The following is a 25,444-nucleotide window of genomic DNA, read 5'->3' on the forward strand; positions in this document are numbered from 1 at the left end:
TTAGTAATGCTGGATGTTCTTGTTATCCAGACAAAGGCCCAGCCTGTCTCTGAGCCCTGCTCAGCCCTGGCCCAGCGCTTCCTTGTGGCAGTGAGTTCCCCAGGCCTATAGCACTGTGGGGGAGGGATTTCTGCCTCTCTCATTGCCCATGTCCTGGTTCCTGCCTCGTGAGTGAAGGGAGCAGAGGTACCTGTCTCTGTCCCAATCGATGCTGTGGGTCCCTCTGTCCCATCCTCTCCATGCGGTAACCTGCTTGGGCTCTTCAGCCCCCCAATTGGGAGCCCCCCTCCCAGCACAATAGCTGAGTTCCAGCTGGCGTGGCTCTGGGGTCTCCCCAGGAGACCTGCAGTGGGGTGCCCTCACCCCAGGGCAGCGAGCGGGTGAGCCAGGCCCCCAATACTGGAGCTAGCGGAGGCTCCATGCACACAGGTGTATGCCGGCCAGGCCCCTCTGCAGCCCCGCACTGGTACCCGCCAGGCATAGGCTCCGCTCTGCCAGCTCCCACAGCTGCCTCCTGGCCCATGGGTGAGGCGTGTGGTGGGGTCTCAGCCTGCTCAGCCTCTCTCTCTGCCCACAGGGGGCAGCACAAGGGCTGCTGCGCCAGCATCGTGCTGAAGATGAGCCCCAAGAAGGACCGGCTCATCGTCACCGAGTGCCAGCTGGCCCACAACCACGCCCTGTGCCCCATCGAGTTTGCCTACTACTTCAAGAAGGGCTACCTGATGGCCAACTCGTGCTTGCCGGTGCGCACCACCAACAAGATCTCCAAGCAGTTTGTGGGAGGGCCAGACGTGCGGCGCCTGCTCTCCTACTGCAAGAGCCGTGACCACGGGGTGCTGGACGTGCTGACCGTGCTGGACGGGCTCTTCGCCAGCGACCCCAACGCCAAGGTCAAGCTGGTCTTCATGGAGGACAAGGTCATCGTCCAGACCATCTTCTTCCTGAGCTCGCGCATGATGGCGCTGAGCCGGCGCTTCCCGCTCATGTTGTTCTTCGACCGCATGGTGGGGCTGAACGAGGAGTTTGACCTGTATTCGGTGCTGTGCGTGGACGGGGCGGGGCGGGGCCGGGAGGTGGCCTACTGCCTCACACAGCGGGAGACGCCCGACCTGCTGCGCTTCACGCTGGCCTCGCTGGTGCAGAGCGTGCCTGAGGTCAAGCTGCAGGTGCGGTGCATCACGCTGGGCGTGGAGATCGCCCACCTGGAGGCGGTGAAGGAACTGCTGCCCAATGCCCGCGTGCAGATCTGCCGCTCCCAGGTGCTCGAGACGCTCTTCAGCAAGGCGCAGGAGCTGGGTGCCGCCGAAGACGAGCGCATCTGGCCCCTGCTCTGCCGGCTGGCTGCAGCCAAGTCACCGGCCGCCTACCAGCAGGCGGTGCAGGAGATGAAGGCCATTCTCCCCCAGCGCTTCGTGCGCTACTTCCAGCGCCATTGGCAGCCGCGCAGTGAGATGTGGGTGCAGTTCTGGGCCTTTGAGACGGCCCGCAACGTCAACGCCTGCGAGCTGCTCAAGCAGCACCAGCGCCGGCTGCTGGCAGCCCTCAGCCCCTCGCCCACTGTGGCCCAGTGCATGCTGGACCTGCTGGCCATGCAGGTGGGCAGCGAGGCCCATGAGCTGGACGAGGGAGTGCTGGCCACGCACTACCGTGCCATCTGCAAACCGGAGCCGGCTGGCCTGATCGAGGAGGAGCTGGGCTTTGCACGGCACGGCCGCTACCGCTTCCAAGAGACGGCCGAGGGTTACCTGCTCCACGACGGCCTGTCCGAGTTCGCCATGGATCAGGCCCTGACGCGCTGCTCCTGCTCCATCTACACCTCCAGCCTGCTGCCCTGCCGCCACCTCTTTGCCACGCGACTGCGCACTGGGCTGGCGCTCTTCGACCCTGGCCTGCTGCACAGGAACCAAGCAGCACTGCTGGGCGCATGCTAGGGCCGGGGGGCAGGGACCCCAGCTGCTCTGGGTGCTTACTGTGTAAGTCAGGGGGCCAGGCACTGGTGCGGGGCCGGATGCACATCTGCAGCTCACACAGCAGGGGAGAAGGCAGCCCATTGCCACAATGGGGGTGCCCCGTGATGACATCAGGATGGATGGGATACCTGGGTGCTGGTCCTGTTTGACTTGTTTTCACAAAGAAGAGAAAGTGGTGGGTGGTGATGTCCTGTAGCTGAGAGCACCCACAGCCAGTGCCAGGCAGGGACCTCAGTGGGTTGGGTGCCCATCATGGGCCGGGTGCTGCTGTCCTATAGCTCAGAGCACCTGCAGCCCAGGCTGGGTAGAGATCCCAAGGTGTCTGTGTACCCATGGTGGGATGGGCAGTGCTGGCCCATAGCTGAGAGCAGCCAGAGCTGGCTGGCACAGGTGGGTGGATGGATGCTGCCGTATGGGGTGTGACGCTCTGGGGTGTCTGTGCTGGCAGAGGCAGGTGGGTGGATGATACCATGCGGGGTCTGACGCTCTGGGGTGTCTGTGCTGGCAGAGGCGGGTGGGTGGATGATACCATGCGGGGTGTGACACTCTGGGATATCTGCGCTGGTAGAGGTGGGTGAGCGGATGATGACATGCGGGGTGTGATGCTCTGGAGTGTTTGCGCTGTCAGAGGCAGGCGGGCAGATGGTGCCATGTGGGCTGTGAGTCTCTGGACTGTCTGTGCTGACAGTAGATGTCCCGATTTTATAGGGACAGTCCCGATATTTGAGGCATTTTCTTATATAGAAGACCCCCACCCCCGTCCTGATTTTTCACACTTGCTCTCTGGTCACCCTAGCTGACAGTGGTGGGTGGGCAGATGGTGCCATGCGGGGTGTGATGCTCTGGAGTGTCTGTGCTGGCAGGGGCGGGTGGCTGTTGCCATGTGAGGTGTTACACTCTGGGGTGTCTGCGCTGGCAGTGGCAGGTGAGCGGATGGTGCCATGCGGGATGTGACACTCTGGGGTGTCTGTGCTGGCAGAGGAAGGTGGGTGGGTGGTGCCATGCAAGGTATGATGCTCTAGGGATGTCTGTGCTGTCAGAGATGAGTCTGTGGATGATGCGATGTGACGTTGTCTTTGTACAGAGAATATACTTTATTCAATAAACGTATATTTTCCTTTTTGACCCTTCCTGGCTTACAGCTCCTCCCTCAATTCCCTCATGCTCTGATGGCTCTGTAGTTTCCTTCAGGGCCAAATCTGGGGCTGCCGAGCTTAGTGCCCATTGCTGTGGTGCCAGGGCTCTTGAGTCAACTGGTGCCAGGCCCCCACCCCTCTCCAGCTGCTGGCTCTTCTCATAGTCTCAGTATTCATTGCTTGAAAAAGTCTGTCTCTAGCAGCCTAGGTGTGTGGAAAAGATCTCAGAGTGCCCATAATGTAACCAGTGTAGGGACATCTGCCTGGGCAGCTGGAGACCCTGGCCCCACTCAGCTAGGGGAGGTGTGACCTGCCCCGCTCAGCTCCACTCCAGGATGTGCTAACTCTACTGCTCAGTGCTGATGCTGATTTCGATGTCAGCTCTGCCAAGTGATTCATGCCATGGGGCAGTGGCAGGGTCATGTCCTGGCAGTGACACAGGCCACTGCTCTGTCACCCCCAGGAAGAAGGAGCCAGCAGAGTCCCTGGCACCTTCAGTGCCCACTGAGGGCCTGAGCCTGGAGAGACACACAGTAATGGACTGGACCTCTGCCCTGGGCAGCATGCGCAGGCGGCTTGGCCTGGTGCTAGCCCTGGGCAGAGCGGGAGGGGAGCAGCCCTGTGGCTCAGGGGTTCCCAGGCAAAAACATGGGGATTCCAGGAGCTGGGTAAATGGGCCGTGCAGGGTGGGGCAGGGATGCCATAGGGCACCATGAGGGGGTGCCCCGGGGGTGGGGGCAGGGGTAACAGGACTGGGCCAGGCTGTGGATTGGCCGGGTGGGGGTTGGACAATGGCAGGAGTGAGGCTACATTTCCCAGCATGCCCCGAGGTAGGTGAGACATTAGCAGGAGTGAGTCTGAATTTCCTAGCATGCCCCTGGGTATGTTTCCCGTCGAGCCCGGAGAGTCTGCTGCTACCAAGACTACATTTCCCAGCGGGCGTAGCGTGCTCGTTTTTTGCATTGCGCGCGCAGCGCACGTCGGCTGTTGTGACGTCAGGAGCTCGGTGCCTGTCGGAACGCGACGGGTTGGATTTTCCCCGCGAAAGGGCGGTGGGAGGCGCGAGCCCCGGGTTGGAATTGGGCGCGAGACCCGCAGGTAGCCGCGCGGGCGCGCGCCCCTTCTCGCGGGCACTGGAGTGGGGACTGTTGGGGATAGACCGTTGGGGGCCAACGACCGCGCGCAGCCCCTGTGGGGCGGAAATGGCGGGAAAAGGGGCTGCTGCTGCTCACCTGCCCCTTCCCCTCTTCCAACGCCCCCTGTGTTTCTCTCTGCCAGCTGCCCCTCCCCTCTCATCTCCCCTCCAGCCACCATGCGCCCACACCTGGCCCTCAGTCCAGCCACCTGCTCCCCAAACGCCCCCCACCCCCTCTGCCAGGCCGACTCCCAGTCTAGTCCAGTGAATCCAGCCTCTAGCAATGACCCTGGTGCTTCCCAGGGGGCAGCTGCCCCCTCTGCTCCATGGCCTGGCCCCTGGCTTGGGCTGAGCAGTGGGAACTGGGCTCAGTGCCTAGGCAGGTGGTTTCACCTTCCTGTCTGTGCTGCAGACTAATGCTTGCCCTGCTCTGCTCCAGGTTCAGTTCTTGGGCCAGCTCGGGGGCCTCTCACCTCTGTCCCCTTTTCTGCCTGCAGCTGGAGCCGCCATGGTGGAGGGGCACTGAGCGATCGCTGGTGTTTGGCTCGCAGGTCCCAGAGCAGCTGACGTGCCAGAAGGGCTTTGCATTTGCCTGGCCTGCAGCAACAGCTCCCCTCCACCCCCCACAATGCAGCGCCCCATCACGTAAGTAATGCCCCCCAGGGGGCTGGAGCCTTGGCACCCCCTTGCTGCCCTACAGGGGAGTGGTGAGGGAGCAGGGGATGGGAGAGGCTGGTTGTTCCTTGCCAGCCCCCTGCCCTTGTGCCTCCATCTCTGTGGCAGCAGAGCCCGCCTGTGCTTCCCTGCCCCCAGTGGTGTGTCTCAGCCCACTGGGGAAGGCACAGGCCCTGCCCGCACTGTTTGGTGCGTTGCCTTTCAGAGCTGAGGCTGGTCCCTGGGTCTCCTGGCCTATCTCTCTTGCTGTTAGCCTGTGCTCAGCGCTGTGAGCACAAGTACCTGAGTGTCTCAGAGCGCCTGCCCTGCAGGGACTTCCTGCCCCACAGAGCTCTGGCCACATGTGCCCCCTGCAAGGTTATAACACGGCTTGCAGCTAAGTGAAGCATAGACAAGAGCTGCTTCTCTGCATGTGTGGGATGATGCAGTGAGCCCACGGATGGGGCAATGCAGCAGTTGTTCTGGGTATTGCTGGAGCACTCCAGGCCCTTCTGTTGGACCTCCATGCAGTTAGAGAGCCTGGGGCTGCCAACGCAGGGCTTTCTCATTGTACTGCAGCTTGTTGCCTGGATGACTATATCAGGTGACTAGTGGGAGCCTTGATGGACTCCTGTGCTGGGCTAAAGGGATTTCCTTTCCTCAAGAGTCTGTCTAGTCTACCCATGCGGGGTGTTAGTCAGGCATTTCTGTCGTTGCTTTGGCCAGGTCATTTTTCCAGCCCATGAAGGCTGTGAAAGAGGAGGAGAAGATTGGACTGCCAGCAGAGGAGGACTCAACCAGCCAGTGAGTTACTGCCGGGCTCCATTACGCACCATGGGGGACAGTTGGGGCAAGGTCTCGCTGGCGTTGGTCCCAGGGCCATCCTCTCTGACCCACAGCTTCGTTACAGGCTGTCAGAGGCAGCTGTGATGCAGAGAAATGGCCTGAGCCTCTGCATGGACTCCCCAGTGAAATCCGCTGCCAAGAGGCCCCTGCGCCGGGTCTTGGAGAGCGACAGTGACGAGGAGGAGGCTGTGCTGACAGCCCGAGCAGAGATGGATCCCATACAGGACAGAAGCTTAGAGAGAGCCAGCAGCAAGCAGGTATCCTCTGCGCACCCCCTCTCTCTCCCCCGGAACCCCCATGGGGCCAGCCTGGGATCTTGCATCCGCCCAGCACCAACTAGAGTGTAGGCTGCCCCATGTTGCCCTTCACTTGGCCTGCACCAGCCCAATGCCTCCTCCATGCCTCGCCTTAGTGCCCTTCACTCCAGCGAGGCCCTGGGCTCCCCCTTGTATGTGCCCCCAATGCTAGTCCTATAGTGTGTCCTGGGCAGAGTGCCTTCTGCTAGTTGGAGAGGTGTATATATAGTACAGTGTCCTGTGTGTTGCTACAGAGACCTGCCTGTGTGCGCACCCTCCTTCCACTTGGAGCTCTCCTGAAGATGGCTGTTTTGCCCCCTGTATCCCTCACAAGCCTCCTTGGAACCCCTGCCCAACTTTCTTCCAGGAACCTGCTGAAAGGGCCCATGCTGGCCCCTCTCTTGGGGCTGAGTGCTGCTCCCACCCCACCTTGCCCAGTGCTAGTGATACAGCCAGGTGGGCTGTGGTTTGTGCTCCATGTCTCTTTCCTGCCTGTAGCACTCTTGGGGGATTGTCTTTCAGGAGCCTATGCAAACTCCTCAGTCTGATATCTCTGCGGATAGCCCCTCACCAAGCAGTAGCCACTCCGCTGGAGACAGCCCGGCCCTTTCTGACTCCCCTGCCATCGGCCATGCTGGCATCCCCAGGCGCAGGACCGGTAAGGACCCTGCCCGGATGTGATCATGCCCTCACTCTCTTCTTGGGCACCCTTTCCGAGTGGCAGGCCTCTACCTGCACTCTCCCAGAGTGGGCCTCCATAGTTCAGCCCATTTTTTTTCCACTGTCAGGGTTCCTGAGCTGGTGTCTCAGGCCCCATGCAATCAGGCTCCCAGCTCTCCAGCCATTGCTTTTCTTGCACAGAGACGTGCATCTCTCTCCCATCTGACCTTCGAAGGCTATGAACAATGTAATTGCCAGCAGTTAATATGTTGTGCTCTCCTTGGGCCATGCTTTGTTGATCTCTCCTCCTTAAATCCCATCCACGCTGTTCGTTTGCCTTTTCTCCCTTGGGCCCTGACAGAGACCTGCCCATGTGTTGGGGTCCTGGGCTACAGAAGATGTTTTTCTGGTTGCTGCTCTCCCTTCCTTTTGGCTTTCTGCTGGCTTGGGCTTCTGTCTTTCTGAACTCTAAGTCTTGGGGAAGGTTGGAGCTGGTAGAACAATGTAGAGTGAAACAGTGTCGGTGCCTCTCTGCAGCACAGTTGTGTTTATGGCTGCCACATTCCCTCTGCCCACCAAGTCACTCAGGCCTCAGCATTCACAAGGGGCCTGATCTTGGGTACCTAGCTGTGCCCCATTCTCAGAGGGGCTAAGCACCCAAGCTCCACTGAAGTCAGCTGGAGAGTTGAGGGTCAGGCAGGGCACCTAAAGCTAGAGGGGCCTCTGGATGAGTTTGGCCTCATTGGGCGCTGTAGGTGACTGTGCTGGCCTGGCATGCTCTCTGTAACCCAGTGCTGCTCCTGCTTCTGCACCCTGGCACATGTGCACCTCTGGACTCCACACCCCTCCTTTTCCCACAACTTGTCCCGATCCAAAGACTCGGGGCTGGCTCCAGAGACCCCTCCCAGTAGTTTGCAGGAGGCTGACTCTAATCTCTGCTCCTCAGCTCGCAAGCAGATCCCCAAACGCAAAATAGAGCTGCCAACTAGCAGGGAAAACAACAGGCATGAGGAGCCGAGTGCCAAGAGATGCCGGGAAGAGCAAGGTAAGAGTGTGCCAGCAGTTGCTCTGGGAATGCAGCATCTTGGGCTTTCCTTCTCTGGATATCTCCTGCTGCTTCCTGAGTGACATCCTCAAGGGGATCTGTGTGTCCTGGCTGGGGGCTCATTTGCGTGGACTTTTCCCAGGGGTGCTCAAGACCTGAGTACTCCCCCGACGCAGGGGCCTGTATTGCACTACCATACCTGCAACCAGGAGGTGGCAGCAGTGAGCTTGCTGTAGGCATCCTGTGTAGAGCAGTGACTCCCAACCTTTCCAGACTACTATACCCCTTTCAGGAGTCTGATTTGTCTTGTGTACCCCCAAGTTTCACCTCACTTAAAAACTATTTGCTTACAAAATCAGACATAGAAATACAAAAGTGTCCCAGCACACTGTTACTGGAAAATGGCTGACTTTCTCATTTTTACCATATAATTATAAAATAAATCAATTGGAATACAAACATTGTACTTACATTTCAATGTATAGTATATAGAGAAGTATAAACAAATCATTGTATGAAATTTTAGTACTAACTTTGCTTGTGCTTTTTATGTAGCCTGTTGTGAAACTAGGCAAATATCCAGATGAGTTGATGTATTCCCTGGAAGACCTCTGCATACTCCCAGGGGTATGTGTATCCCTGGTTGAGAACCACTGTTGTAGAACCCATCCTCTGGGACTGGCTCTCACCCCTCATCCCCAGCTGCATGGATCAGTCAGGTGCCTAAGTATGGGGTCCCTCCCTGCACCCTGTGTGCCTGATCGGCTGTGGGCTTCTGTTCTGCTGCAGGCTCAGGAGATGAGGCAGGCAGGGAAGTAAAGGAAGAAGAAGCCATGGAAATGCAAGAGGTGAAAGGTCAGCATTCGGAGATAGAACTGGCTGAAGTTAATGGCACTTTGGAGGAGGGGGCTGTGAACAAGGGAGAAGAGGACTGCGCTGGAGGGGGAGCCCAGGAGAAGCCTGAGCCACCCAAGCCCAGCAGAGCCATCTCCAGCTTCTTTGGTGAGTGTGGGGGCAGTGTAGCCCCGCTGGTTCAGGGACCCCTGGGCTGGGGTGGGGGCTGGGCGTGGGGAGCCGCTTTCTAGCATGAGGCATAATCCATCGCTTGTGTGTGGGGTCAGACTGTCCCCAACTGAACTCTCCGATCTGGAGCTGCCATGTAGGAAACCACCTCGTAAATGTGGCCAGCAAGGCTCAGCGCCACTGTTCTTGGCACTCTCCAGAGCAGAGCTGCGCTCAGGTGGAGGGTCACCTCCCAATAGGTGGGAGAACAGTCCTGGCCCAGGACGGACAGACCCAGGGAGGGGACAGGAAGCCATCCTGGCCCCCAGAATGGGTGGATCTGGGGGAAGGGCATGGGAGCTGGGTGGTTCTGGAGATGGGTGTGGAGAGCTGATGTGTGCAGATCCTGGGGAGGGGGGCCTAGCTTTAAAGGCAGTGGGGCTCCCCTGTGGGTATCTTGCAGGCAGGTGGGCCTGCTCTCCCCCAATGAATAAAGTGCTGTGTGGCCCTTTACATCCCACATAGCCCCCAAGAAGGTGCCAGAGGCAAAGGCAGGGAAGGCAGATGAACGTGCAGCAGTGGAGATACCACCTCCCCCAACTGGCTCAGCCACAGTGAGCAGCAATGGGAGTGATGGCACAGCTGGCAGGTAGGGAGCTGTGTACATGGAGCATCTCCTGTGCCTGGCTCTACACCCCACCCACGCAGTGGGGGAACAAACACACTGTTGGCCAGTACCTATGTGGGATTGCACTCCTAGCGAGGGCGGCAGCCTCTCCCAGGCAAGCATGGCCCTTTTTGGGGGTGGCAGGAGGCAGCATCAGTTTACGTCCTCCCCCCTGTGAGGTACAGTTCCTGCAAGGGCAGTGCATCCCAGCCAACGTATGCCCTGAGCTGCACCCAGGCCTGTGCACACAGAGCGTCCTGTGACACTGCAGCTTCTCCCATGGGTGCATTGGTGCAGCTGGGTGCCTGTCTCATCCATGCGATAATGGTGCCTGTTGCTACCTGTGCTGGGCTCCCCTCGCTGGGGGTGCTAGTGCAAGCAAATTGTTGGGAGACTTCCAGAAACACTAGTGCAGTGGGGCCTGTGTACTGGACTTGGTGGCTTCCTATCTCTCTTTGGCTTTGTGATCCTTCCAGTTTCTCCAAGCCAGTTGTGCCACTGGACCCCATGGAGTACAATCCTTCGAAGAGCAGCTACCACCCTGTCCAGGACGCCTGCTGGGGGCATGGTCAGAGGTGAGGGGGCCATGAAGAGGGCAGTGCTCCCTTATGGAGCCTGCAAGCCCTACCCCATGTGGGGGCGGGGGGTGGGGAAAGGAAGGATGTAATGGGAGGTGCATACCAGGGTGCTTCCCCTGCTATCAGGGCTCTCTTCATATCACAGAGCTGTCACCATTCTCCTTTGTGCCACATCTGGTCCCAGAAGAGCAGCAGGTTGTTCTGCACTGGCAGTGGGGGAAAGCACCTGGCCTAAAAAGCTTCATTGAGGAGTGATGGGGCAGTGGGGGTTGGGCTGCCCTGGAGATTCATATGTGAGATTCCCTAGGGGAGACAGAGCTGCAGTGTGAGTCTTGGGTGTGGAGCCTCAAGTCTGTTGGCCTGGCCCAAGTCTCTGAGTTTCAGTGCTATACTTGCAGTTGAAGATACAGCAAGTTCCTTGGGGGCTGCAGGACTAGGTGATGGGCCTAGGAACATGCAGTGAGCTGGCAGGAGAGCAGGCAATAGAACCCAGGAGTCCTGGCTCCCAGCTGTCCCTGCTCCAACCACTAGAACCCATTCCCCTGCCAGGGTCAGGAATAGAACCCAGGAGTCGTGGCTCCTGCCACTCTGCTCTCCCCATTAGCCCGTGGTCACAGGGAGAGGAAATGTGCTGGGGTGGTGTTTGTGACAGACCTGTGTCTGTCTCTGCAGGGTCCCCTACCTGGCTGTGGCTCGGACCTTTGAGCGGATCGAGGAGGTGTCTGCCCGGTAAGGCCCTGTGTGCTGCTTGCACCTGGACTGCTAGGGTGCGTTAGCAGTGGGTGATGCCTTTTCCTCGTTCTGTGTGTGTGTGTTCCAGGCTGAAGAACATTGAGACCCTGAGCAACCTCTTCCGCTCAGTGATCGCCCTGTCACCATCTGACATTCTGCCCTGCATCTACCTCTGTCTGAACCGCCTGGGCCCTGCCTACAAGGGACTGGAGCTGGGCATCGGCGAGACCATCCTCATGAAGGCTGTTGCACAGGCAACGGGTAGGGACCAGGCAGGAGGCCCCTGGCTATGCTATGGCCTTCATCCCTGCTGACTCTGGGTGTCGGGTGTGTGGCTCTCGGGCAGTGGGACCTTGGCTTTCTACCCACTTATAGGCATGGTGGTGCTGGCATAGGGTGTGCCCACTTTGAGTTACCACAGTAGCTGATAGCATCCGAGGGCCAAGGTTGTCTCCCTGTGACTAGTGAGCATTCCCCCTCCCAGAGTGCATGACTCCAGGTGCTGGTCTCTGTGTGTCTTCAGGCTCAGTCTCCCCTTGGGGTACTAGGGCTGAGCTGCCCAGATTTTCCCAGCATGCACTGGTACATGCACAGGCAGCACTGTGGTTGCAGGTGCACTGACTTGAGTGTTGGGAGAGACACTGGAGTGTGTAACAGGTTTGGGGTGTCACAGCCTGGGTGAGAAATCCCTGCTGTATTTGCAATCTGGACAGGCCAAGCTGCCCCCTCAAATGTGGGGGCTGGCCCCAAGAGACTGCCCCCATCTCCTAGCACTGCCTGCCTAGCCAGGGTCTGGCCATTGCCCCCTTTGGGCCCACCCAGAAGGGAATAGCCTTCAGCCCCCAGCAGTGGGGGGATCTGGGCCCTAAGCCTCACAGTGCAATAGCTGATGTGCCCCTCCCTGGTGCCTAGGCACCCTGACTTGCACTGAGCAGCAGGCCCTCTCGTTTGGGGAATGGCAAAGGGGTGGGGGAAGCTGGTCAGGTCAGCCATGTCCTGGGGGCACTGTGGTGTGCTGGGTAAGCTGCCAGCTTGGGAACCTCCTTCCCTCCCTGTTGCCTGCAGGCCGCCAGCTGGATCAGATCAAAGCCGAGGCCCAGGAGAAGGGGGATCTGGGCTTAGTAGCTGAAAGCAGCCGCAGCAACCAGCGCACCATGTTCACGCCACCCAAGCTGAGTGCTGCCGGGGTCTTCAGCAAGCTACAAGAGATTGCCAGGATGACAGGCAGTGCTGTGAGTGGGATGGGGCTGCTCGCATAGGTGGAGCTGGTGGGCTTGGCCCTGTCTGACCTGGCTCCGCGTCCCTCTGGCAGGGCTGTAGCCAGCTCAGCCCTGGGCATGCAGAGTGCTCAAGCTTTTCACAGCTACTGGCTGTCTAGAGAGGCTGGCCCCCAAGAGGGGTGGAGCAGTGCCCCAGGTGTTCCTGGCCCTGTCAAGGCCTCTGGCTCTAGGGCTGGCATGGCCACCTCTTGGCTGGCTCCTCAGGATGACAGGGCTTTCTGCGCCATTACTCCCATGCTAGAGTGTTGGCCTGCAGCCCCCTGTAATAACCATGGAAGGGGTGGTGCGGGGAGTGGGGGTTTACATTTGTGATGCAGCCCTTCCCCAAGGGTCTAAGCTGCTGCCTGGGGCCAGGTTGGCCTGGGGAGGAGGGCCTGGGGGCACAGGCAATGGGAGTGGAGACCATGTGGGAGCAGAAGACAAGGCAGAGGGTGCAGCAGTCAGCCAGGCTGGCCCAGTGTGTGTTTGGCCCGGGCTTGGCTCAGCTGGGCTGTCTGTCCTTCTCCCCCGCCGCACCACCCTCCACAGTCCATGAACAAGAAGATCGACATCATCAAAGGGCTGTTTGTGGCCTGCCGGCAGTCGGAAGCTCGCTACATCACTCGGTGAGTCATGCTATCCCTCCTGCATCCCAGGGCCTGGCAAGGCCTGTGTCAGTATCACCATGCTACTCCTCCAGCCAGAGCTGCTCTCCTGCTCTGCCATGGCTCTGCCAGAACCTTCCAGTCCAGCCCTGAGTTCCCCACAGCTCTGCTGCTGCCTCTCAATCCTGACTTGCAGCATGCTGCTATCCCAGCCCGGGGCTCTGCCCACCTGCAGCTCTGCCAGTGCCCCTCAATCCCCACCTGCCCTGATGACCCAGCCCTGGGCTTCGCACTCCGAGCCCAGCTGTGCTGGGGTCCTCAATCCCCATCCATAGCCCACTGCTATCCCAGCTCTCAGCTCCCCTCCACCCCCCTGCCAGTTCAGCCAGTGCTCCTCAATCCTGACCCACAGCCTTATGATGTCTCTCTGTCTTCCCTTGTGTATTCCAGGTCCCTGGGCGGGAAGCTTCGGATTGGGCTGGCAGAGCAGTCAGTGCTGTCAGCCATTGCCCATGCCGTGTCTCTTACTCCCCCGGGACAAGGTGAGTCCATGGGGTAGGGCGCTGTGGGGCTGGGTGCCCTGGTGGGAGTTGTATGTGAATGGGAAGTGATGTGTATTTCTCTTGCAGGGTTTCCTCCAGAGGTGCTGGATGCTGGCCAGGGCAAATCTGCAGAGGCACGCAAAGCCTGGCTGGAGGAGCAGACCCAGATCCTCAAGCAGACCTTCTGGTGAGTGCTGCCTTTGCCCATACCAGGGTGGGGGCAGAGCCACAGCCACGCAGAGTCCTTTATGCTAGGGCAGCTGCCAGAGCATGACCAGCAAGACCCCCAGCCTTCCATCTCTGTCTTCAGGACCTCCCAGAGGTGGGGATAGGGGCTGGGCATCATGCCCTGGGGATGGCATGCAGGGTGGGCTGGGAGTCTGGCTGTCTGGGGGTTCTGCTGCTCTTGAGGCAATGAGTAGTCAGCATGGCCTTGCCTGGAGAGCTAGTCTGTATCTCCAGCACTGATGGTGTGGGGGCTGTAGCAGGGTAATGTCCTCCTGCCCTTGCAGTGCTGTGTAAGGTCTGTCGTCTTGGGGCTCATGCTGAGGATCAGTCCCCCCTTCTTCCCAAGATCACCACATGCTGCCACCCCACCCTGATCCCTGCTGGCTGGTTCCCCGGGGCAGAGGCAGTGCCCAAAGAGCAGCATTCTTCCATCTCTGTATTGCCTTGGGCTGACAAATTCCTTTGAATCCCTCCTGGAAGCTGGGGTAGTGCTGGCTGGCGGGTGATGGGCATGGGATCCACACACATCCTTGGCTTGTAGGGTCTGTTCCAGGGAGTGCCAGCTGGTGTCCGAATTCCTCCAGAAGCGCTAAGTGCACCATCTCCTCTGGCTTTCAGTGCTGAGGGGTGCATGGCTGCACATGGGGCTCTCTCTGGGGAGGGGTTGTATCTTTCTGCATCATGCTCCCAGCTCCTTTTAGAATAGCTTTAGCTCCTGTGTAATTGGCAGCTCATGCACCACTCTGATCATCTGTATGTGCAAACTGCTCTCTCCTGTGGCTCTTTCACCATCTCCCAGTGGGTCTGTCCTTGTGAGGGGAGACCAGTGCTGCTTTGTCAAAGGGGCTCATTGTGAGCTTGATATATGAAACGCACCCTGTTGTGGACTTGAATCCACTCACTGTCGAGAGGTTATGCTCTGCTCCAGTGCTGCTGTGTGTTCATTCTCCCGTGGTACCAACTGGAACCTCATTTTATCCATTCAGAGGAACCCCATGGTGAGCCCTGCTCCATAGCCTCCTCCCCTGGGAACTTCTCCCCTGAACCTGCCTTGCAGTGTAGTTTGTTTGTGTTACCTGGCTGCTTTGAGTGGCATGCAGTACTTCTGCAAAGTGGTTCCTTGGTGTGCTGACTGACCGCTCTGGGTGCCTTTGCATTGGGGGTAGTTGCTTCCACAAACAAACCTGGGCTCTGCTGTTCACTTTCTCTTGTTTTCTCTTTCTCCATGCAGAATGACTTGCACTCGAGCTTGCTTCCTGGCTGTCAGGGGAGCACAGATAAATTGGTCCCCAGCTAGCCTGATTACCAGGAGTTAGCATTCTCATCTTGCTCTACAGCACAGAGCCTGGCTCCCAGTGTGATGTGACATGTTTGAATGGCTGTGTGGTGGTTTCCATCCTCCTTCTGGAAGGCAGTGTCAATGCCCTGCTGATTGGGAAGAATGCTCCTTGCCCTAGGGAGGGGAGTGCACAGCGTCTGTAACCCCAAGGGAAATAACTGAACAGCTCCAGCTGATGTTGGCTCTAGGACAGGGGTTCTCAAACTGGGGGTTGGGACCCCTCAGGGGATTGTGAGGTTATTATATGCGGTGTCGTGAGCTGTCAGCCTCCACCCCAAACGCCGCTTGCCCTCCAGCATTTATAATGGTGTTAAATATATGAAAATGTTTTTAATTTGTAAGGGGGGTCGCACTCAGAGGCTTGCTATGTGAAAGGGGTCACCAGTACAAATGTTTGAGAACCACTGCTCTAGGGTGCATTCTCTGTAGTGCTCCAGGAGAGAGAACGACAAAGCAGGGAGTCTTTGGTGAGCATGAGCCTGGTGGCCTATCCCAGAAGGGCTGCCCTGGGCTGTCGCAATTCAGGGCTGTCTCACAGTGGTGTCCAAGAGCAGTGGGTGAGATAAGGGAAGTTGTCTCAGAAGCACCATCACCCAGCCATCCAGAGAGCTCTGTTGACCCCAGCTCCGGGGGGCTGGAGCTGTGTGAGGTCCTGGTGCTTCCCCATGGGACAGAGTGCGAGGAGTGAGCGCATTGGAGACTGGCAGGAGGCCTCATCTGTGTTTGTGTTTCAGTGAGTTGCCTAGCTATGACATCATAGTTCCCATCCTGCTGGAGCATGGAGTGGAGAGCCTGCCGCAGCACTGCAAGATCACCCCAGGTACCATCAGCTCCCTGGCACCAGAGGCCCCCACCTAGCACCTCCTGCACCTGCATGGCCTCCTGCACCATGGCATAGCCCCCCCCCCTCCCATCTGCACCCCTCCTTCTGTGTAATGGGCCTGTTTCGATTGTACTGTGGGGCAAGGCTAGATGCTATGATGGGGAGGGGCTGGGTCAGAGTCAGTGTGTTCTCTGGGGCAGCACGCAGTTGGCATGTGGGGGGTGAGTCAGACAGACTGCTGTGGGGGAGCAGGACAGACCTACTGTGCTGTGGGGCAGGGCCTGGCGTGATGTGTATGTGCAGGGCCCACCTGGCATGGGGGATGTGCACAGACTGCTGTGGGGCAGTGCCCAGTGCTGTGATGTTTGTCTGCAGGGCCCACCTGGAATGGGGAGAGAGGGGGCGGGGTCAGACACTGTGCTGTGGGGCAGTGCCCATCCTGTGATGTGTGTGCAGTGCCTGGTGCAGGGGGTCCAGCTCTTGGCCACGGCCCCTGGATGCTGCTGCCATCCACGTGCTGCTGATCCTGATGCCCCAGTGCATGGCCTCCCTAGGGATCCCGCTGAAGCCTATGCTGGCCCAGCCCACCAAGGGCATTGGGGAGGTGCTGAAGCGCTTTGAGGAGGCTGCCTTCACCTGCGAGTACAAGTATGACGGAGAGCGAGCCCAGGTAACCACACCATACCCAGAAACCATGGGGGGACCCCCCCTCCCTCCACAGCCTCCACTATGTCTCATTGTGCCCCCTCCCCTGCCCAGATCCACATTCTGGAGAATGGGGATGTGCACATCTACAGCCGCAACCAGGAGGACAACACTTCCAAATATCCTGACATCATCAGCCGCATCCCCAAGGTAAGGGAGTGGAGACATACAGTGCTGGAGGGTGCCAACAGGCAGGAACACTTAAGGGGTAGGTGTTGTGTTCCTCCCCCCATCCCCCCCAGCAGCAGGAAACGGAAGGAGGTGGGGCAGGGATACAGGCTGGGGGCTGCAGTGCTATTGGCACCGTGAGCCAGCCCTCAGTCCTTCCACGCATTGACACCTCCCTGTGCAGGTGAAGAAGAGTAGTGTGCGGTCGTGTATTCTGGATGCTGAGGCCGTGGCCTGGGACCCTGAGAAGAGGCAGATTCAACCCTTTCAGGTCCTGACCACGCGGAAGCGCAAGGTATGGGGCAGTTCCTGCGGAGAGGGGTGTGGGGCTGGTCCCTGGGTGGGCAGGTGAAGCGGGGAGGAGAGTGGGGCTGGTGGCACAGAGTGGGCGGGGAAGAGAGCAGGGCTTATGGGGAGGACAAAGCAGGGCAGTAACCCCTGCTGCTGGCTGTTTCCTCAGGACGTGGAAGCTGCTGAGATCAAAGTGCAGGTGTGTCTGTATGCCTTCGACATTCTGTACCTCAATGGGGAGGTGAGTGTCCTGCCTCTGCTCCCTAAACCCCCTTGGCCTCACCCCTACTGTCTGCACCTCACTGCAACCCCCCACAGGCTATCTGCTCCATCCCGTATGTCCCCTCACTTGCCTGTAACCGATACGGTGCCCCTCTGTCCCTGCAGTCCCTAGTGAAGGAGCCATTCTCCAGGCGCCGTCAGCTGCTGCACGAGTCTTTTGTGGAGACGGAGGGGGAGTTCCTGTTTGCCACCTCCATGGATACCTGCAGCCTGGATGAGATCTCTGAATTTCTTGACCAGTCCATCAAAGGTGAGCTGTAGGGGGTGGGGATGCACTGCCCTGCCTGTTAGGGAGAATGGATTAAGCACTGGCAATGGGTGAGGGGAGATGGGGCATGCCACTCTGCCTGCCAGGCCTTGGTAACCAGCCTCTCTCGCAGACTCCTGCGAGGGCCTCATGGTCAAGACCCTGGAGGTGGATGCCACGTACGAGATCGCCAAGAGATCCCACAAGTGGCTGAAGGTGAGAGAGCCTTGCTGGTGGAGTGGGGACCACATGTCCCACTTCGCTGGCGGTCAAGTCAGTGGCACACAGCACAGGAAGCTGTTAGTGTAACACAGAGAGAGGAAGGCTCAAGTGGAGCCCATTTTGGTCAGCCCTGAGCCCAGCCAACCTGTGGTGAACGACCTTTTCAGGCTCTGTCTTTTCCATAGTAAGTTCCCGGGAGAGAGCAAGAGAAGCTTCTTCCAGAGCCCACACTTATCCCTGCTGGTCACCTCCTAGTCTCTTGCTGAGCTTGTCAATCTAGGAGTTAGAGCTGAGCCTCTGGTCCTTCCACTCATTGAGACACCTCCCCCACCCCGTCCAGGTGAAGAAGGGCTCATTAGGCTGATGCTATTAAGGCAGGTCAGTTTCTCAGCCAGTGGCACACAAGTGAGTGATGTGGCCAACATCATATCTGACCACCATAGGCAACCCTAGCCCAATGGATCAGGCACCCATTTTGCAGCTGGGTGAACTGGAGGTGGCCTTTCAGAGTGAGATTGAGTGCAACTCAGCACCTTAACCACTCAGCCACCACCCCTCTATTGCTACTCCACTGGGGTTTCTGGCACTGGGGAGGCAACATGCTGTTCCAGATGGGGAGGGGGACACCAAGAAGCTCTGGCAGTGGGAAGGGGACAGGCTATCCCACAATGTGGAGTGGGGGGGCCTGTTGCTCTGACTTGGCAGTGGGGAGAAGTGTCGGAGTGGGTTGGAGGCAGCTAACCATATTCTTGGCCCCTGGTGCCAAGGCACATCCATCTAGGACAATGGCGGCAGGGCAAGGAGCCCCAGCTCTGGGGACACAGGTTGGCATCAGCTGAGAGATCCACATCCTGCCTCCTTCAGTTGCACTTGCTCCAGCCAGAGCTCCCTCTCCCATGACATGGGGACAGCAAACTATCATTGCATGGAAGTGGCTTTGCATTATGCTGCTGCCCTGGGGCTGCGTGGGAGCTGTTGACCCCTGGAGGAGAGTTCTGTTTTCCACCTTTTTGAACCAGTCAGTCCCCCCCACCTGTGGCTGGAGTGGAGCAGGCAGCCCTTAGAGGAGAAAGGCCCTGTGTCCCACATATGCTGTTGCTGAGGCTGGCTCTCCTGTTGCAGCTGAAGAAGGATTACCTGGAAGGTGTTGGTGACACTCTGGACTTGGTGGTGATTGGTGCCTATCTGGGCAAGGGCAAGCGAGTAGGCATGTATGGTGGCTTCCTGCTGGCCTGCTATGATGAGGAGAGTGAGGAATACCAGAGCATCTGCAAGGTAGGGAGTGGGCTCTTCGCACAGGGCTGGGATTGCCACAGGGGCCCCTGGGAGTTGGGCTCCCATGCTGTTCTGTGCCCCATGGATGGGGCTGTGATTTGGGATTACACTATGCACTCTTTGTGAGAATGGAGAGCAGCCCTGCCCTCTCTAGTGTCCCCCTTCTGAGCTGCTGCCTGTGGGCTGGAGCAGGGGAAGGAAAGCAGCTCCCTCCCTGGGTTAAAGGGGATGGCTGTTGGGTGCAGTGTGTCAGGCCCACCTGAGGGCAGTGGAACAGGCTAGAGGGAAGAGAATGGCTCTCATGGCGGGGGGAAACCTCAGTGGACCAAGAGTGGGAGAGGTGGGTATGCCAGGGAGAGTAAGGGTGAGCAGGAGCATGCTGGGGCTGGGAGGTGGGAGTGGAGGTGAGCAGGCCGGGGGTGAGTGGGCTTGGAGCGGGGGGTTGTGCAGGAGGTGCAAGTGAGCATGCTGAGGGGGAATGAGAGTGTGGGGTCGTGCAGGGGGCAGTGGTGAGCAGCTTTGGCGGAGAGGGGTTGTGTGCAGTGGGGTTGCAGGGGTGAGCAGGCTCGGGGGAGGAGGGTCATGCGCAGGGGTGGCGGTGAGCAGCCTTGGCATAGGGGGGTCATGTGTGGTGGGGTGAGCAGGCTTGGGGGTGGGCAGGGTGAAGTGAGATGGGGCAGTGGTGGGAGTGAGCAGGCCAGGTTGTTGGGGAGGGCTGTTATAACAGTGACCCCCTGCTCTCTCCACCAGATTGGGACTGGCTTCACAGAGGAGAGCCTGGAAAAGCATTACAGCTTCCTGAAGGTAGGAGGCTTTGCCTAGAGCTAGCTTGCAGGGCTGTTCACAGGGAGCTGCCCCATTGCTAGCTCAGCCCAGCTGCTGGGTGCTCTTGAGGGGCATGAACATTGCCCTCTTGAGCCCTGGCTCCCTGCCCTGAGCCTGCTTCTCAGAACCCCCTGCTGGTTGCTAGAGGTAACCCCCAGGCTCTGGGAAGCTCTTTAACCTCTCTGCATGCAGTGACTTGTCCAGAGGCACATAACCAATCAGTGGCAGAGCCCTGGGTGGAACCCAGTTCTAGTTCCCAGCCCCCTGCTCTAACCATCAGACCCCACTCCCCTCCCAGAGCTGGGGCTAAAACCCAAGACTCCTGGCTCCCAGGGCACAAGGTCTCTTGCAGTTGTGTAGCAGCTGTTTTGGAGTGTGCCTGGAGTTAGATGTGCACCTCTGACAAACAGCTGGGCCTGTAACCCTGCCCTTTTTACTGTGGCAGGACCACGTGCTAGAGAAGCCACGGCCCTATTACCGCTGGGACAGCAGCACTGAGCCGAACCACTGGCTGGCAGCTGTGCAGGTGTGGGAAGTGAAGTGTGCTGACCTGTCCATCTCGCCTGTGCACAAGGCAGCTATAGGCCTGGTGAGTCTGGGGCAGAACCTGCCATCAGCCTGCAGTATGGGACCAGCCTCGGACCTTCCCTAATGGACCATCTGGGACTGCTGTCCCTGCACTGGGAGGAGTGGAACCCCTCATCATTAATCCTGGGCTGCTGGCCCAGTCAGTTCAGAGCACCCCTGTGACCCTGGGCTCTACCCTTTCCCTCACAGCTTGGGCACACCCTCCCAACCTTCCCCCAGGTGCCCAGCTGGCCCCATTCATGTCTCACAGACCCTTTCTGGCCCTCAGGTGGATGAGGAGAAAGGCATCTCCCTGCGCTTTCCCCGGTTCCTGCGTGTGCGTGATGACAAGAAGCCTGAGGAAGCCACCACCAGTTCCCAGGTAGCACATGGGGCAGGGGTGGGACAAACAGCTTAAGTCTGCAGAGCACCTTCCTGTCTCCTCAGCTGGACGTGAGGCTGCTGCTTTGCGGGGAACTAGTGCCAGAGGCCTGTGCCCAGGGAAGCTCTAGACTGGTATGCAGATGGCACACACAAGGAGGATGCCCATCACCCTTTCCTTCACAAGCAGTGCCAGGGGGTGACCTCTGGGACAAAGGCTGGGCACAACAGAAATTGCTCACTATGCAGTGTTGACTGACACTGTGCTAGGGGTGCTTCGCTACAGGGAGCGCAGGTGTACAGTAAGGGGCATGAGCCCCTCAGTGTTGGCCATACTGCTCCAGCATGGCACTAAGGGGCTCTTTCCAAGGTGCTAAGCTGATGCCCTTATAGCACTTTAGCCCAGCATCCTGGCTAAATCCCTCCTATGGCCAGGCTGCTATGCCAGTGCTGAGCTCTCCTCACTGCAGGCATGGGGCTGTTCCTCCCACCAGCAGGACACATCGCTCAGCTTGGCATGGGCCTATAGGTTGTTACTGGCCTTGTCTCTGGGGGCAGCAGGAGCTGGCTGAGCTTCTCTGGTGAGTTGATGGGCACGGTTCCAGATGAACATCTTCCCATATGTGAAGGTAGCAATGGAGATGAAATGTCTGAGTTAGGCCTGCCTCCTTCTCCAAGCCATGTAGCTGGCACTGGATGGGGCAGGGTTGGCAGCTTCCATCCCTCTCTCTTGGCTGCAGGTGGCTGAGCTCTACAGGCAGCAGCAGCAGATTCAGAACCAGCAGCCTGCGGAGAAGGCTGAGGAGGAGGACTTCTACTAGTGCTGGTGTGGGGAGCCCAGGAGGGGGTAGGAGAACCCCTGTGGCTGCCAGGGCATGGATGAGGAGTGCCATAGGCTCCCTGCCTCTGGCACCCTTCCCTAGGTGCAGAGTCCCTGGAGGGAAGGGAAATGCTGGCCTAAGGCAGTGGTATCTGTTCAGTTGTAGTGAGCATTGTTGTATACAATAAACCATCTCCTTAGCCACCCAGCCTTTGTGCAGGAAAGCCAGGTGTGGAGACTGTCAGCCCTGTGATGCAATGGGGAGCTCTGCTTCTAGCAGTGATGGCAGAAGTGGGGTGGTGAAGTCTGCTCCCTTAAGTCTGAGTGCAGTGGGAGCCCCAACCCCCAGGGAAGAGGGGGTGCTCTCACACACTGTGCAGCCTGAATGCAGGAACAGCCTTTATTGGCTTTTATGCTCTCTAAAGTAAGCTACAAAAAAGGTCTATACAAGTGGTTTTGTACATGACTCTACTTGTGTCTCAGATGCACCCTCACTGTACCTCTCCAGCACCCCCCACACCCTTCTTACACATCCCTTCTCTGCCACAGCAGCACCCCTCTCCTGCCATTGTTCCACTCCAACCCCCCTCCCCCAACATCCCTCCCTGGAGGCAGGGCAGGCTGGCACAGGCAATGCTGATGCTTGGAGAGCTGACATGCCTGGTCCCCCTCACAAGTCCATGTCACCCAGTATTCCCCACATATCTAGACACTGCTTCTCTAACCCAGACAGAGCATTGTCTAGTTCACTATCCCCTGTACCTCCCTCTACTGCATTAGGGTGTGTTGTGCTCCATGCCTGGAGGCCAGGCCTGAAGCTCTGTATCTTTCAGAGCCCCTCTCCCTCTGACTTACAGGTCATGCTGTAGGCCTGGGGTGGAGTCTGGGCTAGGTGGCCCTTGTCCCAACTGGCTCGGAGCCTCTGGCTCCGGGCCTTGTAGACCTCAATGAGCAGGTCCTTGACATACTGGATCTCTCGCTCAATGGAGTCTGCCTTCTCCTTGAGCTCACGGTTCCTGGCCTCCAGGCCCTGGCACTCATCATCCAGTGCCTCGTACTCAGCCCGCTTCCGCTGTCGGTACCGCAGTGCTGCTGTCTTGTTCTGGTCCCGCTTCTTTTGCTTACGATCCCCCTTTTGCTGGGGCAGGGCTGGCCCACAGGGGGATGCTGGCTGCTCCAAGGGGCTTGGCCTGCTGCGCTTGGCTGCTGGGCTACTGGCACACTCCTCCAGCAGGCCCTGGCCAGGGCACTCCCCAGGCACCCCTGCCCCATACAGGCTGAGGAGCTCCAGGCAGCCCGAGTCAAGGGTCTGCAGTGGTGTGGGATTGTCAGAGCTGAAGGGTGGGTAGGATCCTGCTGGCCCACTCCCATCCCCGAAGGGGAAGTGGAAGGCAGGCTGGTGTGAAGGTGGTGTGCTGGGAGCTACCTGGTCCAGACCCAGCCCAGGGGACAGTGACTCCTCCAGGAAGTAGTCCTCCATCTGCTCCAGCTCTTTCTTCAGGAGTGAGGCCATGGCCTCCAGGTCGGGCAGTGGGGGTGAGGGCAGCGATGGGTCCCCCGACTCCATCAGGAGAGAGGAGAAGTCCACCCTCTCCGTCATCCAGTCTGAGAAGCCATCGCCTGTGTGGAGAGAGCAGGCTTAGAGGCTGCAGGGGGGAGCCCTGTCAGGAACAGAGCAGCACCAAGCATGCTGCCCTCAACTTGGACTGAAGGGAAGGCTAGGTAGGCAGGTACTGGGCCTAGCCAAGCCCCCTTAGGCTTTACAGCTTGCCTTTTGCTGACCTGGCCTCAGCCTCTCCTAGGAGCCAGGTGCCCCATGGGCATTGAGACACCTTAGCAAACATCCTAACCCCTCAGCAACCCCATCTCCATCAATGGGGAAGGGCTGGGATCTCCCAGCCTGGCATATGAGAGGGTTCTAATGTCCTAATGAGGCATCCATGAGACAAACTCACTGAGGCAGCACGCTCAGTATCCCTCATCTTCTCCCCCCACCCCCAGTACTTCCCACTCCTGCCAGTACTATACCTGCCAGCATCATTGCCTCTGTGCCATGGGCATAGCGCCCATCCGTAGCCCCTGGCATAGGCTCATAGTGGCCAGGGATCTTGAGGAACTCGGCCCTCCAGGAGAGGGCACTAGCTGGGAGCGGAGTCTTCTCCAGGTCCAGGGTCAGTGCTGCCAGCATTGACATGGTGGGGCAGGTGTGGGTTCACACAGGCCACAGCGCAATAGGGCAAGGGGCCAGAGCGTGATGGACGGGGGCCGCGATTCCTGCTGGCAAGAATGGTGGCAGGTAAGGAAATGGGGGCAGAGCAGGAAGACCTGTGGGGGAGAGAAGAGAGGGTGAGCAGGGCCCCTGGCATGGGGGAGGGCATCCTTACACCCATGGCAGGGCTCAATCTCTCCCCCCATCTTCTGCACAGCAGCACCCTATAACTGCAAAGGGACAACCCTGTCCCACTTCCCTCCACCCAAACCACATCGCCCTGCCGGGCCTGGGGCCTCAGCTCCCGCCCCTTCGCACAGACTCAAGCCCCCGGCAGAACTAAGATACCGCCCCGTCCGCTCTACCCGTGGGATGGGAGGAGCGAGTCCATGGGGAGACACCTCCAGGCTGCAGCGTGATCCCAGCAGCGCCCCCCGTGGGAGCCAGCCACCCCGACCCCCGGAGACACCATGCGTGCATTCGACGTGCAACAGTGCGCGCGCCCCCGGAGGGCCCTGGCCCCACCAGCGCCCCCGCGGGGCTGTACGCGGGCACGCGCCCCGGGGTCCCCGCGCCCACCGCAGGGCTGTATGCGGGCACGCCCCCCCAGGGTCCCCGTGTCCAACGCGCGCACCCCCCCCCGGTCCCCGTGCCCACCGCCTCCGCCCCCAGGGTCCCCGTGCCCAGCGCGGGGCTATGCGCGGGCACGCCCCCCCCAGGGTCCCCGTGCCCACCACGGGGCTGTATGCGGGCACGCCCCCCCCAGGGTCCCCGTGCCCACCACGGGGCTGTATGCGGGCACGCCCCCCCCAGGGTCCCCGTGCCCACCACGGGGCTGTATGCGGGCACGCCCCCCCAGGGTCCCCGTGCCCACCACGGGGCTGTATGCGGGCACGCCCCCCCCAAGGTCCCCGTGTCCACCGCGGGCACGCGCGCACCCCCCCGGTCCCCGTGCCCACCGCCTCCGCCCCCAGGGTCCCCGTGCCCAGCGCGGGGCTATGCGCGGGCACGCCCCGCCGGGTCCCCGTGCCCAGCGCGGGGCTGTACGCGGGCACGCGCCCCCCCGGGGGTCCCCGGCCCTGCCGTCTCGGCGCCGGGGGCAGCACTCACTCCATGGTGGCGGCGGCGGGGGGCGGCGGCGCGGCGCTGCGCACGCTGGTCCGGGGTCGGGCAGGGCTAGAGAGCCATGGCGCGCGGCGCTGGGTGCTGTGTCTGTGTGTGCGGAGAGAGACGGAGTGAAGGGGCGGCGAGGAGGGGCCGCTATCTATACCGCCTCCCCCGTCCGCCGGGCTCATTACAGCCCGTGTCCCTCCGCCCCGCCAGCGGGGCCGTGCATCCCCCAGCCCCCTCCCCCAAACCCGGCCCGCCCCCGCGCTGCGCCTCAGGGCTGCGCGGCTGCGGCTCCCCGGCACCCCCTGCAGCGCCCCCGGGGCGGGAGCGAGGGGCCTATTTTGCGGGAGGGGGGCAGGACCCAGCGGGCGGTGACCGGCCCGATTGCAGCAGGGTTGCATCAGCTGAAGGGAAGGGGGGGGGGGGGCAGCGCTCGCCGCTGATTGGCCGCAGTGCGCCGGGAGCGAGGTCGCGATTGGCTGCAGGGAAAGCTGGGCGGACCTCCCCCCCCCAACTGCTAGGTGTTGTCAGACGTCACCTGAGACAACGTGTCTGTCTGGTCCCCAACCCCCGCCCTTCCACCAGTGAGTAGCTCTCACTATCCTCAGCTCCTCCGAGCAGCCCCCCAAACCTCATCTTCCTGAGCACCCAGTTCCCTGCAATGCCTCTCTGGGGCACCCTGTGCTCCCCACCCAGCTCCCCCAGCCCCACTCCCCAGGCAGCCAGCATCCCCATACCCCCATGAGGAGCACACTGTACCCCCCAAACTCCAGCACCCACGGTCTGTCCTCTCTGACTCAGGAGGGTTCTGAGCTGCGGCCAGCA

At 59.9% G+C, this 25,444-nt stretch overlaps 3 protein-coding genes across 4 annotated transcripts in view; 2 read left to right on the top strand and 1 right to left on the bottom strand.

The window, feature by feature from the left end:
• ZSWIM9 (zinc finger SWIM-type containing 9) overlaps positions 1-4,794 on the top strand; it is a 23,871-nt gene extending 19,077 nt beyond the window's left edge. Inside the window, exons 7-8 of the mRNA XM_044989205.1 lie at positions 578-1,973; positions 4,739-4,794. Coding sequence (XP_044845140.1) covers positions 578-1,931 — 1,354 coding nt within the window. The 3' untranslated portion in view covers positions 1,932-1,973; positions 4,739-4,794. The remainder of the gene's footprint in view (positions 1-577; positions 1,974-4,738) is intronic.
• LIG1 (DNA ligase 1) lies at positions 4,085-21,896 on the top strand. 2 transcript variants are annotated; one of them, XM_044987963.1, is made up of 27 exons: positions 4,085-4,204; positions 4,681-4,886; positions 5,622-5,699; positions 5,806-5,998; positions 6,560-6,695; positions 7,644-7,742; positions 8,532-8,744; positions 9,270-9,393; positions 9,888-9,986; positions 10,662-10,718; positions 10,810-10,982; positions 11,787-11,953; positions 12,530-12,606; positions 13,036-13,127; positions 13,215-13,314; positions 15,429-15,514; positions 16,072-16,187; positions 16,277-16,372; positions 16,575-16,685; positions 16,851-16,922; positions 17,069-17,213; positions 17,344-17,426; positions 18,555-18,707; positions 19,458-19,511; positions 19,978-20,121; positions 20,389-20,481; positions 21,221-21,896. In XM_044987963.1, exons 2-27 carry the CDS (start codon positions 4,870-4,872, stop codon positions 21,299-21,301), a joined length of 2,859 nt encoding a protein of 952 aa, XP_044843898.1. In that variant the 5' UTR covers positions 4,085-4,204; positions 4,681-4,869; the 3' UTR covers positions 21,302-21,896. The 2 variants fall into 2 exon arrangements, with proteins under 2 accessions (XP_044843898.1, XP_044843897.1); XM_044987962.1 differs by lacking the exon at positions 4,085-4,204 and having other exon boundaries at positions 4,257-4,886.
• ATF5 (activating transcription factor 5) lies at positions 21,687-24,775 on the bottom strand. Its single transcript, XM_044987964.1, has 3 exons — positions 24,620-24,775; positions 23,329-23,625; positions 21,687-22,920 (listed from the first exon to the last, which is right to left on the bottom strand). Exons 2-3 carry the CDS (start codon positions 23,492-23,494, stop codon positions 22,130-22,132), a joined length of 957 nt encoding a protein of 318 aa, XP_044843899.1. The 5' UTR covers positions 23,495-23,625; positions 24,620-24,775; the 3' UTR covers positions 21,687-22,129.
• Positions 24,776-25,444: the final 669 nt, after the last annotated feature.

Source organism: Mauremys mutica, chromosome 15 (assembly GCF_020497125.1).
Source record: "Mauremys mutica isolate MM-2020 ecotype Southern chromosome 15, ASM2049712v1, whole genome shotgun sequence".
Lineage (NCBI taxonomy): Eukaryota > Metazoa > Chordata > Testudines > Geoemydidae > Mauremys > Mauremys mutica.

Excerpts from the sequence above, each read along its gene's own strand:
- LIG1 (XM_044987963.1), top strand. Across the intron at positions 8,745-9,269 it reads AGCCATCTCCAGCTTCTTTG|CCCCCAAGAAGGTGCCAGAG; the intron begins GTGAGTGTGGGG and ends CATCCCACATAG. Across the intron at positions 12,607-13,035 it reads GAAGCTCGCTACATCACTCG|GTCCCTGGGCGGGAAGCTTC; the intron begins GTGAGTCATGCT and ends TGTGTATTCCAG.
- ATF5 (XM_044987964.1), bottom strand. The coding sequence starts at position 23,494 with ATGTCAATGCTGGCAGCACTGACCCTGGACCTGGAGAAGACTCCGCTC. Across the intron at positions 22,921-23,328 it reads AGAGGCAATGATGCTGGCAG|GCGATGGCTTCTCAGACTGG; the intron begins GTATAGTACTGG and ends CTCTCCACACAG.